Source organism: Giraffa tippelskirchi, chromosome 8 (assembly GCF_054371585.1).
Source record: "Giraffa tippelskirchi isolate mGirTip1 chromosome 8, T2T-mGirTip1v1.2.pri, whole genome shotgun sequence".
Lineage (NCBI taxonomy): Eukaryota > Metazoa > Chordata > Mammalia > Artiodactyla > Giraffidae > Giraffa > Giraffa tippelskirchi.
This window is the reverse complement of record NC_137282.1, coordinates 158645001-158666784: the sequence shown is the minus strand read 5'-3', so window position 1 is coordinate 158666784 and position 21784 is coordinate 158645001. Positions and strand designations below refer to the sequence as shown.

At 41.4% G+C, this 21784-nt stretch overlaps 1 protein-coding gene across 1 annotated transcript in view; it reads right to left on the bottom strand.

The window, feature by feature from the left end:
* The window catches only part of LOC145519051 (uncharacterized), a 238044-nt gene that overhangs the window by 189283 nt on the left and 26977 nt on the right, over nucleotides 1-21784 (bottom strand). Inside the window, 2 exon segments of the mRNA XM_081524284.1 lie at nucleotides 5568-5734; nucleotides 7958-8044. Of these exon segments, the coding sequence (XP_081380410.1) occupies nucleotides 5568-5734; nucleotides 7958-8044 (254 nt within the window).

The following is a 21784-nucleotide window of genomic DNA, read 5'->3' as shown; positions in this document are numbered from 1 at the left end:
AGAATAGCCACAAATTCCTCAAGATCTATGCCCAGTAGTGGGATTCCTGGGTCATATAGTAGTTTTGCTTTTAGTTTTTTAAGGAACCTCTATACTCTTCTTCAGGGCTTCCCTGGTGCTCAGCGTTAAAGAATTCACCTTTGCACTGCAGGAGGTGCAGGAGATGCAGGTTCGATCCCTGGGTCGGGAAGATCCCCTGACGGAGGAAATGGCAACCCACTCCAGTATTCTTGCCTGGAGAATCCCATAAACAGAGGAGCCTGGAAGGCTGCAGTCCATAGGGTCGCACAGAGTCAGACACGACTGAAGTGACTGAGCAGGCACATACTGTTCTCCATAGAGGCTGTAGCAATTTACATTCCCACCAACAGTGCAGTCCCCTCTCCTCCATGCCCTCTTCAGAATTTATTGTTTGTAGATTTTTTGACGACGGCCATTCTGACCAATGTGAGGTGCTACCTTCACTGTAGTTTTGATTTGCATTTCTCTAATAATTAGTGATGTTGAGCATCTTTCCATGTGCCTCTTGACCATCTCTCTGTCTTCTTTGTGAGGTAAGTCAAAGAGAAAAATATCGAATATTACTGCATGTATGTGGAATCTAGAAAAATGGTACAGAAGAAGCTATTTGCAAGGCAGCAATAGAGAGGATTTGATTTAGGTCATACCTGAATGGTCTAGTGGTTTTCCCTACTTTCTTCAATTTAGGTCTGAATTTGGCAATAAGGAGTTCATGATCTGAGCCACAGTCTGCTTCCAGTCTTGTTTTTGCTGACTGTATAGAGCTTCTCCATCTTTGGCTGCAAGGAATATAATCAATCTGATTTCGGTGTTGACCATCTGGTGATGTCCATGTGTAGAGTCTTCTCTTGTGTTGTTGGAAGGGGGTGTTTGCTATGACCAGTGCGTTCTCTTGGCAAAACTCTATTAGCTTTAGTCCTTTATTCTGTACTCCAGGGCCAAATTTGCCTGTTACGCCAGGTGTTTCCTGACTTCCTACTTTTGCATTCCAGAAAGTAGGGAAAACCACTAGACCATTCAGGTATGACCTAAATCAAATCCCTTATGATTATACAGCGGAAGTGACAAATAGATTTAAGGGACTAGATCTGATAGACAGAGTGTCTGATGAACTATGGACAGAGGTTCGTGGCATTGTACAGGAGACAGGAATCAAGACCATCCTCATGGAAAAGAAATGCAAAAAAGTGAAATGGCTGTCTGAGGAGGCCTTACAAATAGCTGGGAAAAGAAGAGAAGTGAAAAGCAAAGGAGAAAAGGAAAGATATAGCCATTTGAATGCAGAGTTCCAAAGAATAGCAAGGAGAGATAAGAAAGCCTTCCTCAGAGATCAGTGCAAAGAAATAGAGGAAAACAACAGAAAGGGAAAGACTAGAGATCTCTTCAAGAAAATTAGAAATACCAAGGGAACATTTCATGCAAAGATGGGCTCGATAAAGGACAGAAATGGTATGGACCTAACAGAAGCAGAAGATATTAAGAAGAGGTGGCAAGAATACACAGAAGAAATGTACAAAAAAGATCTTCATGACCCAGATAATCACGATGGTGTAATCACTCACCTAGAGCCAGGCATCCTGGAATGTGAAGTCAAGTGGGCCTTAGAAAGCATCACTACGAACAAAGCTAGTGGAGGTGATGGAATTCCAGTCGAGCTATTTCAAATCCTAGAAGGTGACGCTGTGAAAGTGCTGCACTCATGTGCCAGCAAATATGGAAAACTCAGCAGTGGCCACAGGACTGGAAAAGGTCAGTTTTCATTCCAATCTCAAAGAAAGGCAATGCCAAAGAATGCTCAAACTACCGCACAATTGCACTCATCTCACACACTAGTAGAGTAATGCTCAAAATTCTCCAACCCAGGCTTCAGCAATACATGAGCCGTGAACTTCCAGATGTTCAAGCTGGTTCTAGAAAAGGCCGAGGAGCCAGAGATCAAATTGCCAACATCTGCTGGATCATTGAAAAAGCAAGAGAGTTCCAGAAAAACATCTATTTCTGCTTTATTGACTATGCCAAAGCCTTTGACTGTGTGGATCACAATAAACTGTGGAAAATTGTGAAAGAGATGGGAATACCAGACCATCTGACCTGCCTCTTGAGAAACCTGTATGCAGGTCAGGAAGCAACAGTTAGAACTGAACATGGAACAACAGACTGGTTCCAAATAGGAAAAGGAGTACGTCAAGGCTGTATATTGTCACTCTGCTTATTCAACTTACATGCAGAGTACATCATGAGAAACGCTGGGCTGGAAGAAGCAGAAGCTGGGATCAAGATTGCCAGGAGAAATATCAATAACCTCAGATATGCAGATGACACCACCCTTATGGCAGAAAGTGAAGAAGAACTAAAGAGCCTCTTGATGAAAGTGAAAGAGGAGAGTGAAAAAGTTGGCTTAAAGCTCAACGTTCAGAAAAGTAAGATCATGGCATCTGGTCCCATCACTTCATGGGAAATAGATGGGGAAACAGTGGAAACAGTGTCAGACTTTATTTTTTTGGGATCCAAAATCACTGCTGATGGTGATTGCAGCCATGAAATTAAAAGATGCTTACTCCTTGGAAGGAAGGTTATGACCAACCTAGATAGCATATTTAAAAGCAGAGACATTACTTTGCCAACAAAGGTCCGTCTAGTCAAGGCTATGGTTTTTCCAGTGGTCATGTGTGGATGTGAGAGTTGGATGGTGAAGAAAGCTGAGCACGAAGAATTGATGCTTTTGAACTGTGGTGTTGGAGAAGACTCTTGAGAGTCCCTTGGACTGCAAGGAGATCCAACCAGTCCATCCTAAAGGAGATCAATCCTGGGTGTTCATTGGAAGGACTGATGTTGAAGCTGAAACTCCAATACTTTGGCCACCTCATGCGAAGAGTTGACTCATTGGAAAAGACTCTAATGCTGGGAAGGATTGGGGGCAGGAGGAGAAGGGGACAACAGAGGATGAGATGGTTGGATGGCATCACCGACTCGATGGACATGGGTTTGGGTAAACTCCGGGAGTTGGTGATGGACAGGGAGGCCTGGCATGCTGCGATTCATGGGGTCGCAAAGAGTTGGACATGACTGAGCGACTGAACTGAACTGAACTGAACTGAATAGAGAGGAAGATGTAGTGAATGGACACATCGGGGCGGGGGGGGGGGTGGGATGAATCAGGAGATTGTGACTGACATCTATACACCACCATGTATAAAAGAGATAGCCAGCGGGAAGCTGCTGTATAGCACAGGGAGTTCACAGAGCTCTGTGATGACCTAGAGGGGTGTGATGAGGTGGAGGGGTGAAAGGTAAAGTCCAAGAGGGAGGGGACTTGTGTATGCTTACAGTTGATTCACTTCGTTGTACAACAGAAACTAATACAACATTGTAAAGCAATTATACTCCAATAAAAAAAAGCAATCCATGAAGATGCATAACCTGGCTCATGGGGTCCCCCACACTTGCATTTGTTGCCTGTTGCTGCCCTAGCAAACTATTCCAAGTTCTGTGGCTTCAAACAGCAGAAATGTCAGCTTCTGTCAGAAAGAGGTCTGATCAAGGTGTTGTAGGGGCTGGCTCCTTTGTGAGGCTCTAGGGGACAATTCACACTGAGCCTCTCTCCTGCCTGCAGTGACTGCCACAGTCCTTGGTGCTTCTTTCCTGTAGATGCATCACTCCACTCTGTCTCTGTCTTCACGTCGCTTCCCTCCTACGTGGGTCTCTGGCTCAGATCCTCAAATCCCTCTCTTCTTTCTCTTTTCAGGACACTAGTCAATGGATTTAGGGCTCAGTCATTTAAATTCATCTAAATTGATCATCTAAATTGATCATTTACATCATCTAAATTTTTGCTTTCAAGTTGTGGTGCTGGAGAAGACTCTTACGAGTCCCTTGGTCTGCAAGGAGATTCAACCAGTCAATCCTAAAGGAAATCAATCCTGAATATTCCTTGGAAGGACTGATGCTGAAGCTCCAATACTTTGGCCACCTGATGCAAAGAGTCGACTCACTGGAAAAGATCCTGCTGCTGGGAAAAATTGAAGGCAAAAGGAGAAGGGGACAACAGAGGATGAGATGCTTGGAGAGCATCACCAACTCGATGGACGTGAGTTTGAGCAAACTTTGGGAAGTAATGGAGAACAGAGGAGCCTGGCAGCCTGCAGTCCATGGTGTCACAGAGTCAGACAGTTCTTAGCGATTGAATAACAACAACATATAAATTCAGGATGATTTCATCTGGAGATCTTCAGTTTATTAATTACACTGCAGAGACCCTAATTCCAAACAAGGTCACCATCACAGCTACCAGGGATTAGGCAGTTCAGGAGAATACAATTCAATCCACTGCAGGCATAGTGCCTGCTGTGATAGGAAAGACCGTACTTGCTAATTGCTTCCCAGGTAGCGCTGGTGGTAAAGAACCTCCCTGAAAATGCAGGAGACCTGAGAGATGTGAGTTCAAGCCCTGGGTCAGGAAGATCCCCTGGAAGAGGGCACAGCAACCCGCTCCAGGATTCTTGCCTGGAGAATCCCATGGACAGAGGAGCCTGGTGGGCTACAGGTCATCAGGTTGCAAAGAGTTGGACACAACCGAGTGACTGAGCGTGCAGACACATACTTGCTAATTAGGATCATTTACCTGAGAAAACTCAGAATAGTTGCAACCTTAATGTGCCCAGGATATTCATATCTAAGAGGCACAAATGAAGAAAATAAACTCTGTTATGGAATTTCCACACTCCAAACTAGAGAACACCTCCCAAAACTAAGCCATTTCTCCTCTATTCTAAAATTGAAAATATTTCCACTTGTAACCTGTTATTTTGAAAGACATCATTGAGAACAGTTTTTTTTTTATTTTATGATAGACTTTTGTTCCATTTTCGCCTGAATCTACTTACCTTTCACAAAAACTACACACACACACACACACACACACACACCCCTAGACTTGGGGGATTCTTTCATTTTTATTGGAAATGGATAAGGTGACTACACAGAAGAAACACTTTTTCTCTCCTTCGTGAACCTGAACATATGATACTACACTACACAAAAGTAGAAAGTGCAGGTAAGGGAAACAGAAAGGATATTTCTGAAGTCAACATGATCCACAGGCTAAAGATTGCGTGGCACTTGTCACAACACTGCACAAGTCCCTTAATGGTGACTTCAAAAATAAGAGATTATTCACATATTTATATGGTACTTATGCAAATGAGCCCAAGTATTTCTTAATTTTCAAGTAAGTTTATGCTGGTTTCAGGTTTTCTTACAGATACTTCATCACATGCTAGAAATGATTTCTCTAACATGAAATTTTAAAAAGTGAAGTGAAACTAAATTGTGCAAGGGCTTGGATTGATATTGATACGATAGTGTAAGCTCTGTGTCATAAAATGTATTATGAAAGACAGAGGGAAAGACTCAGAAAGTCATGGAGCAAGTCAGTAAGTGGTACATTGGTAACTAAAACCAGGAGACGACGTGCAGGATTGATATTTCAACTGTCATTTCAAAAAGGAGCTTATTCTACATTTCTTGATTTAGATTTCAGTGCTGACCTGTTCCAATGAAGAACTTCCTGGCAGAATTGCGTTTTTCTGAGTGTTTCTTTCAGTCTCCTCACTGTCAGCAGACAGGGCTTCACCACCCTCTTTGTAGTGTTCAAGAGTCTTTCTGGAACTCAGCGGGTCTTCGGAACTCAAAGTCCCCTCCACGATGCTCTCATCTGTTCACCAGAAGAAGATCACGTGAACTCCACCTGCTCTTTGTCGCTTTACCTTAACAAGTGTTACCATAATGGCTTTCCCAGTGGCTCAGCAGTAAAATAATCTACCTGCAATGCAGGAGATGCAGGAGACATAGGTTTGATACCTGAGTCGGGAAGATCCCCTGGAGGAGGGCATGGCAACCCACTCCAGTATTCTTGCCTGGAGTATCCCATGGACAGTGGAGCCTGGCGGGCTATAGTCCATGGGGTCGCAAAGAGTCAAACATGACTAAGTGACTAACACACACATGGGTGCTAAAAGAGCATATTTACGATAACTTTCAGATCAGCTAATTTATAGATATGTAAGTGTAATTACAAAAAAATTATTAATCATCATGGCTATTCAGTTATTTTATAGGTCATAGACTCAAAATTCTATTGAATATGCTGCCTTTGTCTAAAAAAAAAACTTGCAAATCAATGATAATTGGAACAATGATTTTAAAATATACATTGCAGGGCATTTATAATATAACTTCAATTAAAAGGATCTCATATTCAATAGATTATGACATCTATTACACAAGAATCAGAACAGGCCATTATGGTTTGTCAAATCACGTAGTAGAATTTATAAGCATTAAATCAAAGTGAGCAACTGTTTTACATTAGCTACTCCCAAGATATATCATATTTTTGTACTACATGCATATGAGAAACAGCAAACTTAGGTGGTCTTAGATTCTTCTATATATGCTCTTGCGGTATAATAGAGAACTCAAGAACTATTTTATTCTTTTGCAAGTATAAAGCAACAAGGTCATGTCATTACCAATAATAATAATAGTATAAAAACATGGTTCTTAGAAGAGGGTTAAAGGGTGATTATGTGGATGTCCTACTGCTAGATAGAACTGAACATAAACATTATGCCCAGTTGGATGACCACCTTAGTCACTGAATTAGAACATACATACATAGCTCAAACATGTTCCCCTTCCCCTAGAAGGCAGATACTATGTCTGGAGCCCCATGGTGAAATATGATCTTTTGGGTTGCAAATAACTCTGAGTAATATTTGTCACTGTCATTATCTCAATAGCCTCATGGAACAAGTTCACTAATTGATCACAGAGAATTCTGTCATCAGCCTGTGGCATAGTCGTGTGTGCTCAGTCGTGTCCAACTCTTCGGGACCCCATGGACTAGTAGCCCACCAGGCTCCTCTGTCTGTGGGATTTTCTAGGCAAGAATACTGGAGTGGGTTGCCATTTTCCTCCTCCTGGAATCTTCCAGATCCAGGGATCGAATCCGCATCTCCTGTGTCTCCTGCATTGGCAGGCAGAATCTACCACTGCACCACCTGAGAAGCCCCTTATCAACCTGTATGGATGCTAAAAGAACATATTTATGATAAATTTCTCTTCAGCTAATTCATAGATACGCAAATATAACTACAAACAAATTACTTATCATCATGGCTAGAACGCTTTGTAAACTACCAAATACGCATAGCGGTGGGCACATAATGAACAATTCTAAATTGTTAGTTTACAACCACAGCTAGAACCAAAGTGCAAGAAGAAATCAGCTTACCCCTACACCTTTGTGGTTCAAAACTTAAACGGTGGGCCCATGGCTTCAGTGAAAGAAATCCACTAGTCCCTGGGTATGGAAATCTCACATGCTAGATGAAGTTTATTGAGGAATGCTCTTTTTAAACGTGAAGGGCTGAGCCGGCCTTTGTAAAGTGATAACACTCCTCATCTACATGACACGGGCCCTGGAAAGGCAGCAGACTGCGTACAGCAGCATCACATGAAAGCCAGTTCCCACTTCCTCTAGGTAACCAGCTCGCTGTCCTTGATCAGAAATTACCTTCGCTGTCCATCACGTCGTTAGTGGTTAAAACATCCCATTTAAACGTGAAGGGCTGAGCCAGCCTTTGTAAAGTGATAACACTCCTCATCTACATGACACGGGCCCTGGAAAGGCAGCAGACTGCATACAGCAGCATCACATGAAAGCCAGTTCCCACTTCCTCTAGGTAACCAGCTCGCTGTCCTTGATCAGAAATTACCTTCGCTGTCCGTCACGTCGTTAGTGGTTAAAACATCCCATTTCAATTGTAAGCTGCAAGAACCTAAATGGAACTGCATGTGTGATCTTTGTCACCTCATTTTCATGAATGGGGAAGGATATTCTGACACAACAATTACATACTTAATTCTAGCTCACCCTCTTGGCTGACCTCCATCCCACACTGCCTTGGGTTTCTTTCCTCATCCATCAGTGGGTCAAAGTAATTTCTGCTGTATTCATTTCCTGTGGAAAGTACATGAAGTAAGGGTCAGTGATTATTAGGAGCACATGAACCAAAATGTTAATTTTGAAATCAACACCAGCACAGAAGGGCCATTTTAGCTACTTGATAAGCTTAATTTTTTTTTTGCAAGTCTTCCAGGCTTTCCTTTATTTGTAATTATCATCTGGCAAAAGGTCAGGAAAGGTAATTCAAGAAACAAGTTCATGCTATCTGTCTGTTGCTAAAAAATTAATGAGAAAATTTTCAAATGCAGACTTTAGAAGAATAATTTGAAAACGTAACCAAAATTATTTTTAGGATATACTCAAGAAATCAAACCACTGGATTATAATGGTGTTTAGAGTTTTCCGATGCCTCTGTTTGCCCACTTGTATATAATTCACAATGTATATCATGTCGTTGGATCCAGAATCTCATAGGAAACTTAAAACTATCTTAATTATGAGAAACTACAGCAAAATTTTTGCACTGCTAGTTGCGTAAAAAGAAAGGAGAAAGAGAGAAGGAGAATGGAGGGATGAAGGCAGGAAGGAAAAAAGGGAGAGAGAGAGGAAGACAGGAAGGAAGAGAGGGAGAGAGGGAGGACCAAATCGAAGAAGAAGCAGGAGGAACTTAAGTGACGACTTAAGTAACAGGAAGGAAGGTGCAAATGCTGTAGCTGGAAATTGTATTCAAGACACATCTACAGTCTCAACAACACAAACCAAAAATTCTCACTTCACATTTCCCACTTACTTTTGTCCTTATGTAGATAACCAAACTGCAGCATGAAATATGACTTTGTAATACAGTAAAAGGTCTGCTATCAATTTTCCATCATACTTTCTGCAGACTGAAATGTGTATCATCCTGTTGCTAGTAATTTACATTCAGCAAAATGTAACCTACTCTGATGATAACTTGCCTCAAACACTGCAAAATAAAGATTTGTCAACTGAAAGCAAAAACAAAAAAAAATTTTTTGAAAGCATTGCTCACAAGAAAGGGTTAATACAGACCAAGTATACTGTGAAACCCCACAATATATTTCTTTTAGGATCAAAAATAATCCCAACAGCAGGTCCTTTTCCAAGACTAAATGGAATTTTGATATGAACCTACATACGCTTAATTTATATCTCTGGACTGGCATGTTTTTGCTGTCAGTCTCTGTTCTATCAGCGTAGTAAATACAAGAACTGAAAATCTGCTTTACCTTGAGGTCTCAATAAAGAAAAAAAAAACAAATGGGTTTCATTTTTGTTACTTTATCTGTCAACAACCACTAGGCTGATATGAATCTTGGCAGTGTGTAATCAAAGTCTTATGTACTGCAATAACACAGCTATTCTACCCAGTTCACTGTAATTGTTGTATTTTCCCCCTTTACACAAAGCACTGTGATACTCTAAGCATACTCCTTCATATACTGGCAAAATAATTCACCTCGATTAGAGTGAAATGGAGCTCTACTCCTTATGCTATTTGCCATGGCAGCAACAGTCAACTATGGACACCCACAGCCTGGAAATCCACCCCCCAGTTCAATGTAAAACTCCAGTTCTCTGTCTACTGAAATGATTTATTAATAAATAGTGGCAAGTGGATCAAGTCCCTGGAGAAAAAATAAAGTTAATAATTTTTAAGTCAAAAATCTGGAGAAACTGATTCTCTAGCTTGTCAAACGGGGTTCCCAGGTGGCCCCAGTGGTAAAGAACCCATCTGCCAATTCAAGAGACATAAGAGATGCTGATTTGATCCCGGTTGGGAAGGTCCGCTGGAGGAGGGTATGGCAACCCACTCCAGTATTCTTGCCTGGAGAATCCCATGGACAAAGAAGCATGGCAAGCTATGGTCCATAGGGTCGGACACAACTAAAGTGACCTAGCACGCATACACGCAGGTTCTGAAACCATTTACACCCCTGTTGTCTGTTGAGAAATGGGGATCTTGCCCAGCTGAGTATGAAGGAAGTCTGCATTCAATCCAATGTGGTTTAATATTGTATAAAGGACAGGGTTCTGTCGGAGTGTATGGCAGGAGCATCCAACCCATATTGGAGAGTTCAAAGATTTCCTGGAGAAACTACTACTAGAAGTAATGGAAAACCAACAGAGACCTACTGTATAGCACCTGGAACTCTGCTCAGCCCGTATGGAAGGGGAGTTTAAGGGAGAACGGACACGCATATATGTATGCCTGAGTCCCTTTCCATCCACCTGAAACTAGCAAACCATTGTTCATTGGCAGTACTCCAATATGAAATGAAAAGTAAACAAAAATTTAAAAACAAAAATAATATCATCATCTCCACCACCACCCAGGCAAAGGATGACTGCCCACCTCTTTGCAGTATCCCAGCCTAAATAAAAACAGCTTCTGTTTAAAAAAAAAAAAAAAATTGTGATTAAGAATTAGCCATATCAAAAATACAGGGGAAAGGAATTTGTTTTGGAAGGAGAAGCATAACAGAGGAAAAAAGACACAAAAGCATAAAGACACGGGAACATGTGTTGTTACTGGACGCTCCCCAGTTATACTCTGCCTCCCAAAGTTCCGATACAGAAAAGTAAGTAATGGAATCCAAACTTTCTCAGTAGTCCCAGAACTGGGTTTTTAACTGACGCTTTTGTTCAAATTATTATTAAGCTGTACAGTGTCACTTCATGCTGATAGAATGTTCACATCCATTCAATTATTTAAAGTACATTTGTGTATGTGTGTGGGTGTGTTAGTCCCTCAGTCACGTCTGACTCTTTGTGACCCCATGGACTGTAGCCCCCTAGGCTCCCCTGTCCATGGGATTTTCCAGGCAAGAATACTAGAGTGGGTTTCAACCCAGGTCTCCTGCATTGCAAGCAGACGCTTTACTGTCTGAGCCACCAGGGAAGTCAGTAAAACAAACATTCAAAAACCTCTCCCCTCACAGAGCTTACAGTCTGTGAGTGGAAGAATAAAAGCAAATGGATATGTATATTTTATAATTTATTAGGTGATAATACGTACCAGGGAAGGGAAATAGAACCAGATAACGATTTGGTACCCAGGAAGGGTTGGGGGCTGCCTCTCTTGCATATATCTTTGCCTCAAATGAAGACGGACGTCCAGGATTAAATCACTACGTTCTCAAGTATGAGATAATGAAGTGATACTGTAATATTTATAATTTATTATGTATAGTTTAATGCTCCTTGGCCAATTTTTTGCTATAACATAAATCAGCTTATGAATCAAATCAGAACCTACTATTATTAAATATGGGTGGCTTCCCTCATGGCTCAGCAGTAAAGAATGTTTCTGTCAATACAAGAGACATGGGGGAAGCAGGTTTTATCCCTGGGTCAGGGAGATCCCCTGGAGAAGGAAACAGCAAGCCACTCCAGTATTCTTGCCTGGCACAGAGGAGCCTGAAGGGCTACACTCCATGGGGTCACAAAGAGTCAGACACAACTTAGAGACTAAGCAACAACAATTATTAAATATTAAAATAATTCTTCCTTTCTATATCTTGCCTTGATAAGCCAATAAACCTAAATAGAGAAGGCAGAGTTTAAGATGGTACAGCACATGGAACCTACTAGAAATTTGGAAATGACAGACTTATCACTAGTTCCTTTGCTTGTGTTTCATTGGATAGTGTCAAGACTTAATAAAGTGAGATGGTTTTAGATATTACCAGAAGGTAGGTTGCTAAATAGGATAAATTCCTAACAGCACCCTAATGATTCAGAATACGCTTTTGGATATGTCTAAAATCATCTCACAGGAAAATTAACAGACCCACTGAGAAATTCAAAGTAGGGCATTTAGCAATATACATATAACAGTAGGCTTTAACATGGCTGATATTTAACTGTTGGTGACATTCATATGAATAACCTGACAGTTGCATACATACACATACCTATGGTTCTACACTGAAGCAATTGGGTGTGATACATAAAACTAGTAAGTTAGTAACTTAGCTTTGTTTACTCTCTCGGTACTCTTTCTTTGTTTCCAGCTTCCTAAATTAGCCGTTCGATGTTTATAATCAGCCTCAGTTAGGGCTATTTTTGCCAAATTGAGGGAGGAAGACGCACATACATGTTTTTCCCTTCCACACACATCAGGTTTTCCTATCCTTTAACTCAGAGCAGCACAGAATGTAATCAGGGCTTTAACTTCAATTATACCGAATGTGAACTTTGGTCAAGGAATTCTCCAGTGTGCACCCCTGCAGCTCCTTGGGGGCTCATAAGAGTGAAAATGGAATTGCCCACCAGAGGGAGATTTCTGTGAATCAAGGAAGTGGAAGTGCCTTGACTCAACGAGGCAACCATTTCCTTTCGAATCAGCCCCATTACCTCCAGAGGGAGAAGATGTGACTGTCTATCCATTTCCCAAAAAGTTTATTGACTCCATCCTTGTCCTTTTCCTGTGAATCCACCTGCTTCAGCTCAGCTTTTTATTACCAACCTTCATGTTTTCTATAATATACTGTAAGTTAAATAAACACAAGGCCTGTATGCAAACTAAGTAACTAAACACATTACATTCTGTGATTACAGCCGTGCACCAAAATTTTCCAAACTAGGATATTCTCTTCAGCGTTATGCCTTTTAAAAGCATGAAGCCTAGAGCTCTATAATTGAATTTGATTCCCGTGAATTTTATAAATAACTTTAAGGAAACTTTATATTTTCCCCACTTTGAAAATCTAATACCAAGTCTTCAGATTTAAATGATCAAGGAGTTTATATATATGTATGAAACAGAAATATAGAAATCGGGAGGCTGTAAGGCAGATTAGTGGGAATTTTATCAAACTCAAACATACCCTATCTTACTGAAAGTGAAAGTTGCTCAGTCATGTCCAACTCTTTGCAACCAGATGGACTATAGCCTGCCAAGCTCCTCTGTCCATGGAATTCTCCAGACCAGAACACTAGAGTGGGTAGCTGTTCCCTTCTCCAGGGGATCTTCCCAACCCAGGTATCGAACCCAGATTTCCTACATTGCAGGCCAATTCTTTACCATCTGAGCCACCAGGGAAGCCCAAGAATACTGGAGTGGGTAGCCTATCTCTTCTCCAGTGGATATTCCTGACCCAGGAATCGAACTGGGGTCTCCTGCAATCTAGGTGGATTCTTTACCACCTATCTTACTAAATTCAGTCAAATACTATTTTTTTAAGGTTGATTTACAAACATTTTTAAAATTAACGGCAACTAAAGATACAAAGCTATTTTTTAAGGTGATAAAAATTATCGTAAATCAAAGTCTTCATTATGAAAAAAGTGGAAGTATTCATCACTCAGTCGTGTCTGACTCTATGTGACCCTATGGATCATAGCCCACCAGGCTCCTCTGTCCATGGGATTCTCTAGGCAGCAATACTGGAGTGGGTTGCCATTCCCTTCTCCAAGGGGTCTTCCTGACCCAGGGACCAAACCTGTGTCTTTTGTGTCTCCTGAATTGCAGGTGGACTCTACCCTCTGAGACACCAGAGAGACAAGGCTAGCTTTTAAGAGGATAAAAATTGTCATCTTAAATCAAATTCTTCATCATACTAAGTATCAAAACAAAACTACAACAAAACCCCAACCAAAAAAAAAAAAAATTGATAAAACTCAAACTATGACTTAAATGTCCAGTATCAATATTTGTGCTTAGTTGCTCAGTTGTGTCTGACTCTTTGCAACTCCATAGACTGTAGCCTGCCAGGCTCCTCAGTCCATGGGGATTCTCCAGACAAGAATACTAGAGTGGGTTGCCATGTGCTACTCCAGGGGGTCTTCCCAACCCAGGGATTGAACCCATGTTTCCCGCATTATTATTTAATAGTCTCTTAGAAATCTTAGTCAAAGTAATTAGAACAAAAATAAGAGGGGATGTGAACTAAAATTATTAATGTACTTTTTGTAAATAGTATTTAAAGACAATGTTTCCATACCATGAACGCATGAGAGATATGACTGAAAAGCTTTCAGAACAAAGAATAATTTTCAAAGTATTTGAACAATACCTTGAAAAAACATTGTGAATCATTAATTTTTATAAATACCAATAATAGACACTTAGGAGATATAATGAGTGAGTAGGAAACCAACACCCATAATAAAGCTCCAGATAATTCTCAAAATTAGTTTGTCTTAGATTTTCATAGGAATCCCTAGGTGGTCATCACGAGTATTCATCTTAACCAGAAACTCAAACTGAAAGGCATGAGTTTTTAACCATGGAGTGAAAAACAGCAAATTGATACCATTTCCTTCTTCTCCTTTATAGAAAGGCTAACCTGTGAACATGGATCTGCTGCTCACACAGTATTCAAAAGCTGCTGCCCTGTTGGACAAATTATCTTTTTCTACTGCTTATTCTTACTTCCTTTCCACATCTTGTGGGTATTTGAGATATCAGTGATTTGAAAATCTAAATAGGGTAATAGTTGAAGTTTGCTAACAAGTACTAATTAATTGAGCCATATTCTTCTTCCCCTAAGGCCCTCCCTAGTGGTAAATTACCAGGCATTTTAACTTTCAAACCACTGGAGTGCTGCAGAGTGCATCATCGCTGCAGGGCTCAACCGACAGGACCCCAAGGCATTCACGCACCTCGTGGTCTGGAGGAGCAGGAATCCTCAGAGTTAAAGCGGGTCCCCAGGCACCTAACTTCTAAACAGGAAGATCTTTCCATTACTTAAGCAATAAAGACAATTCAAAGGTTAAGTATAAATATATTGTTTCTTATGCATATTTAAAACTCCTACAAAACTAATATCAAAGTAACTAATTTTTTTTTTCTAGTTGAGGCCTGTTGCTGTTGTTTAGTCAGTAAGTTGTGTCTAGCTCTTGCGACCCCAAGGACTATAGCCCACCAGGCTTCTCTGTCCATGGAATTTTCCAGGCAAGAATACTAGAGTGGGTTGCCATTTCCTTTTCCAAGGGATTTTCCCAACCCAGGGATCACACCCATGTCTCCTGCTTGGCCACAAATTCTTTACAATTGAGCCATCAAGAATGCCCTTATCTTACATGTCCATAAATTAATGTACACAGTTTAGAATATTACCTTTCAAATTAGGAAGGACCTGATATTAGACATTAATGTTTCTGCTGGGAAAGATTGAAGAGAGGAGAAGAAGGGGAAAACAGAGGATAAGATGGTTGGATGGCATCACCGACTCAATGGACATGAGTTTGAGTAAGCTCCGGGAGTTGGTGATGGACAGGGAAGCCTGGTGTGCTGCAGTCCATGGGGTCGCAAAGAGTCAGACAGGACTGAGTGACTGAACTGAACTGAACTGAGTATTTCTGACTGTGCCTTCATTCATTTAATAATAATCTCTTCCCCCTGCATCTATGATGATTCATATACTGTACTGAAGGGTTCATTCAGTAATAATATTTTTCATCACACTGTGGTATACTTCAATATGAAAGCCATCAACATACTGGATTATTAGATTTAAACCACCTTGAAATCGATGTAAAAATCTTATATGAGAAACTATCGCTTGTTTGAGAGTGCCAGGTTAATCCAGATGACTCAGCTAAAATCTCATGAGTTGCCCTCAATGTGACTTTGCTTAACACGTTTCATGACATAGAGAACATTCATGTCTGTTGAGTTCACCTTTGCATCTCTGTTATTCAGCTTAGCACTTGGCAAATAGATACTTGATCAATACATTTTTCAATAAGTGAGGAAGAGGAAATGGAGAAATACGTAAAGTATTTTGGTATGCTCCTCCCATAGTTCGGTGGTAAAGAATCTGCTTGCCAATGGAGGAGACATGGGTTCGATCACTGGGTGGGGAAGATACCCTGAAGGAGGGCATGATAATCCACTCTAGTATTCTTGCCTGGAGAATCCCATGGACAGAGGAGCCTGGTGGGCTACAGTCCATAGAGCTGCAAGAAGTTGTACCCAACTGAAGCGACTGAGCACACATATATATATATATATATATACACACACACACACACATGTGCAAGAAAAATATTATGTAAATTTATATCCCACTAATCACACATATGCCACTCCCATGCTTTAACTGTACTAATGTTATGACCAATAGATCTGATCAGGAAGTAATCCAAGACTGAGGAACCGTAGGGACATTTATCTGATGGGAGTCTGGTTGATTTGCTTTGCTGTCCTGTATCCATTTCCTCTCTCTAATCACATCACAATTTCCTAGTTCCCAGTGAGTATAGTCTTGATGGTTCAGTAACTCCAGATTTCTGTCTCCAACGACAGAAGACAGGAAGGGCTGACAGAACCTACTTCCCCGACCTGTGACCAACCCAGGGGCCAGGCAAGTGACCTGAGCTTGATCCATCAAATGTGCTCCCCAAAGACCTCGGGTGAGTGACGCAAGGATGAAAGGACACTTGAAGTAACTCAGTGAAAATTAGAGATTGAAAGGAAAAAACTTCCCAAGTGCAGTTAAATCACTCACCATCATTTGAACTGTTTTACTATGCATTTCTGGGCTTCCCTTGTGGCTCAGCTGGTAAAAAAAAAATCTGCTTGCAATGCAGGAAACCTGGGTTCAACCCCTGGATTGGGAAGATCCCCTGGAGAAGGGAAAGGCTACCCACTCCAGTATTCTGGCCTAGAGAATTCCATGGACTGTATAGTTCATGGGGTCGCAAAGAGTTGGACATGACTGAGCAACGTTCACTCACTCACTCTACAATTATTTCTTATTTCTTCTTACTTAAAAAAGTCTTTCCCTGGCTCCTTCTCACATTTACCGCATATTTCATTTCACTGTCCTTTAGAATTCAGTTATTCACTACTTCTTAGTGACACCATGTTACAGATTTAGATTATTATATATGCCTTTCGACCTACGCAACACTCAAGCCCTTGGTATGTTTAGAACCTAAGCCAACTCCTCTGTCTTCTGAAATTCTACACAGTAGTGGGTTCTCTGTTGCTCTCCCTTCTTAAGTGCTGGCATTCTGGATTTCGCTTCCTCATCAGGTCAACCATCATTGGGCCAGACCATGGCTGGCAGTAAGCAAAGTGGGTGAGCTGAAATCAGAGAAGTGGTTTATACACACAAAGTATAGTCTCCAGGCGAGACAGAGCAGAGGACATACAGTCAAAAACGATCAGATGTGTGTTATTCCTCCAGAAATTCATGAAGGAAGTGGTTGAATGTATTTTCCAAGTGTCCACCTACAAATTAAAAGCAGTAAGAATGGGGAAAAGGTCATGAACAGAGCCTGGAAGACTTCCTTTAGAAATGGGGAGCAGAGGCAGCTGCAGGCAGGACTGAGGATTTTGGTGTGCCTTTTCTCCTTCACAGCTTGTAAAAATGGCTGGTGCCAACACAGTGTCATCTCCGCAGCTCACTGCCCTTCTCCCTCGAGACCCTTTAGATGAATAAGCTGCTAAAGATGCTTCAGCATCGGCGTGTTCAGGGGAAATTGGAGGGTACCCTCCAAGTGATCGTCGAATCAGACCACTCAATAGTTTCTATTTTGCTTGTTCTTAAAGATCAGTGCATCTTTACTTAAATCACCTTTCTCCTATACTCCCAGGTGGCGCAGTTGATAAAGAATCTGCCTGCCAATGCAGGAGACACAAGAGACATGGATTCCTGGGTCAGGAAGATCCCCTGGAGGAGGACATGGCAACCCACTTCAGTATTCTTGCCTGAAAAATCCCATGGACAGAGGAGTCTGGTGGGCTACAGTCCATGGGGTCACAAAGACTCAGACATGACTAAGCACACACACACAAACAACTCAGTCTACCACAGTTTGAAGTCTTTTTTTCGCCACACTGTATGGCATGTGAGATCTTTGTTTCCCAACTAGGGATCGAACCCATGTGCCCCCAGCATTGGGAGTACAGAGTCTTAACCACGGGACTGCCAAAGAAGTCCCTGAATTCTTTTTAATCCGAAGTTTATTAGAAAAATCTCTCTGTTAGACATTTCCTTCATCATTTAAATCATTATCTATCTAACTATTCTACATATCTATGAGATAATTTGGAAAAGTAAAGTAGTATTGGTATTCTGCCATTATTTACTATTGCTTTTATTTTTTAAAAAAAGTAAAACATGGAAATGTATCAATATCTTATATTATAGGATGAGAATTTGTGCTCATTTTAATAATCCTGTGGGAAAAACACAGAGCTACTATTTTACTTAAGTCATCACATCGACAAATGATATAAATGTTCTTTTATATTGTATTAACAAGAAACATTCTGTGCTATAATACCTAGCAGTTTCTAAATTCAAGTATTTCAAATATTCTTCCTTGTTCACAGACCATAAAGCTGCACATCTCATTTTTAATTGAATTTTTTCGAAGGCTCTTTCAAAGGCAGGTGAGCTGGGTGGATTTGGGTAGAGATGCAGCAAATCGATTTTTTAATGTTGATTATGCTCCAGAATGGAGGTAGTGTAACCCTGACCTATGTCCATGTCTGGCTGGTTTTGTCAGGATAATAAATCATTCCTGGCTTTTCTTTCTTAAGCTCCTCTACTCTCATCTCATTTTAAGTTATAAAATATTCTCCCTCTCCATTTACTAATTTCTGGTTCATAGGAGAACGCATTCAATCTATCTCCAGGAATACTCTTTATATTCAAACTTTTATTTACATCAGAGAAATGATATTAGAAATGACAAGTACAACTGAGACAGTGTTGGAACTATTATATTGTTGGTCAATATTGGTTATGTAGCGTTTTGGAGGCTGAGGAGTTCAGATTCTCTAAGATTTCCTCAAATTCTCCCATGCAAACTTGATGGCTGGAGGTCAACTGGGGTCTAACTGGGTTTCATTGCTTTGCTCAATATCACAGCCACCAGCTGCATATGCTTATCACACACCTGAGATAAGGCTGGGTCACATTAAGACTTGTTATCAGTATAAATACATGCAGATTTCAAAGACTTCACACTCAAAAAAGGTAAAATATAGCTTTAAGTTTTACATGGAGTACAAGTTGAAATAATATTTGTAGGTACTGGTTGAAATAAAATGTATTGTTAAAGTCCATTCACTTGTTTTTTTAAATTATATTAGTGAATGCTGTTAGAAAATGTAAAATGGTGTCCATGGTCACAATATATTTCTACTGCAGATCACTTGCCTGTAATTACTTTCACCCTAACACTCACCCCAATGTCACTCTTGCCACAGACCTCATCTTACCCTCTCTCACCAACCGCTGATCTTCCATGACTGTAATTATTCTCCATGACTCATTTTATTGAGTTCCCAACAGCCAAGACATCACATGGTACTCCACCTCAAAATATCCATTTACAAACTTAAAATTTGAGGTTTTACACAGGCTCCTGAGCCCACAGAGGATAAGAATTCCTCTTGATGAAATCTGAACACCTCTGCTGAATAGAAATTTGTAAAGAAAGCCTCCATCTGGGTGCTGGAGACACATTTTTCTTCTTGAGACCCAGTTATGCAACATCCTAGCTCCATATGTGTGTGTGTGGTGGCGGGTGTTCAGTCGTGTCCATCTCATTGCAGTCCCGTGAATTGTAGCCCACCAGGCTCCTCTGTCCATGGGATTTTCCAAGCAAGCATACTGGAGTGGGTTGCCAGTTCCTACTCCAGGAGATCTTCCTGACCCAAGGATTGAATCTGCATATACTGCTTTCGCAGGCAGATTCTTTACCACTAAGCCATTTTGGAATCCCTTTTAGCTCCATAAGACTTATTTCCCATCAAGGGAACTAAAGATCTAAAAAATGCCTCTAGGGGACTTCCCTGGTGGGGCTGGATGAAGCACAAGCTGGAATCAAGATTGCCGAGAGAAATATCAGTAACCTCAAATATGCAGATGACACTACCATTATGGCAGAAAGTGAAGAAGAACTAGAGTCTCTTGATGAGAGTGAAAGAGGAGAGTGAAAAATTTGGCTTAAAGCTCAACACTCAGAAAACTAAGATTATGGCATTCAGTCCCATCACTTCACGGCAAATAGATGGGGAAGCAGTGGAAACAGCGGCTGACTTTATTTTTGGGCTCCAGAATCACTGCAGATGGTGACTGCAGCCATGAAATTAAAAGACACTTACTCCTTGGAAAGAAAGTTATGACCAACCTAGACAGCATATTAAAAAAGCAGAGACATTATTTTGCCAACAAAATTCCTCCTAGTCGAGGCTATGGTTTTTCCAGTAGTCATGTATGGACATGAGAATTGGACTATAAAGAAAGCTGAGCGCCAAAGAATTGATGCTTTTGAACTGTGGTGTTGGAGAAGACTCTTGAGAGTCCCTTAGACTGCAAGGAGATCCAACCAGTCCATCCTAAAGGAGATCAGTCCTGAGTGTCCACTGGAAGGACTGATGGTTGAAGCTGAAACTCCAGTGCTTTGGCCACCTGATGCAAAGAGCTGACTCATTTGAAAAAACCCTGATGCTGGGAAAGATTGAAGGCAGGAGGAGAAGAGGACAACAACGGATGAGATTGTTGGATGACATTACATGGACATGAGTTTGGGTAAACTCCAGGAGTTGGTGATGGACAGGGAGGCCTAGCATGCTGCGGTCCATGGGGTTGCAAAGAGTTGGACACAACTGAGTGACTGAAATGAACTGAACTGAACTGAACTGGTGGTTCAGAGGGAAAAAATCTACTTTCCAATGCAAAAGATGCAGTCTTGATCCCTGGTTGGGGAACTAAGATCCCACATGCCACAGGGCAACTAAGCCCTCACGCCACAACTAGAAAGTCCGTGTGCCCGCCACATCAAAAGATACTGCATGCTGGATCTGAGACCCAGTGCAGCCAAATAAGGAAACAAATATTTTTTTAATATTAAATAAAAAATGCCTCTGGTCTGAAGACACCAGAAGTTTACCTTCAGAGTCTGTAGATGAATAAGATGCCAGATGAAGCTTCCCTTCGTATTCCTGACTGTTGACCACCCTTGCCCGCATTTTCTCTGCCAGACGAGGAGGCTGCTGATCTTGACTGTCAGACCCAACTCTAGAGTCTCTCTTCTGAATATGTTAGCAACGTGTCTAGATGTACCCTGATAGGCCCTCCCTCTAAACCATTACATCTCCACTAAAGAAGAGAGAGGCTCTATAAGAGTCAGCGAGACATGTGAGACACAGTCAAAGAGGGCTTGGTTTAGATCCCTCATTCTACCATGTATTCTCTGTCTTACTTCAGTCTAGTTACGACTTTGATTTTCTCATCTACCAAAAGAGGACACTCATAAAACACACCTGGTGTAACACGATTCTGCTAGTGGGCTCCAGCACACATTCGCTCCTCCTGCGTGTGCGTGCTAAGTTTCTTCGGTCGTGTCTGATTCTTTGCCACCCATGGACTGTAGCCCACCAGGCTCCTCTGTCCATGGGATTCTCCAGGTAAGAATACTGGAGTGGGTTGCCATGCCCTCCTCCAGGGAATCTTCCCAGCCCAGGGATCGAACCCATGTCTCCTGTGGCTCCTGCACTGGGGGCAATTTGTTTATCCCTGAGCCACCAGAGAAGCTCTCTCTCCTAGAACCACCCCCTCCCCAATTTCAGCTTGAAATGTGACTTTGGGATAAGAACTTTCCCAGCCTCTCATGCAGCTGGGCATGGCCAGGTGACCCATCATCAGAAGGGACAGAAGCAGATATGTTACAGGCAATGACTTATATGTGGCCTCCTCCCCTCCCCGTGCTTGGAGCATGGAGCTGGTATCGAGTCATCTTGGACCACAAGGCTGAGAATAGCAGCTCAGGGACTCACAGAAAGGTATGGGAGTATACCTC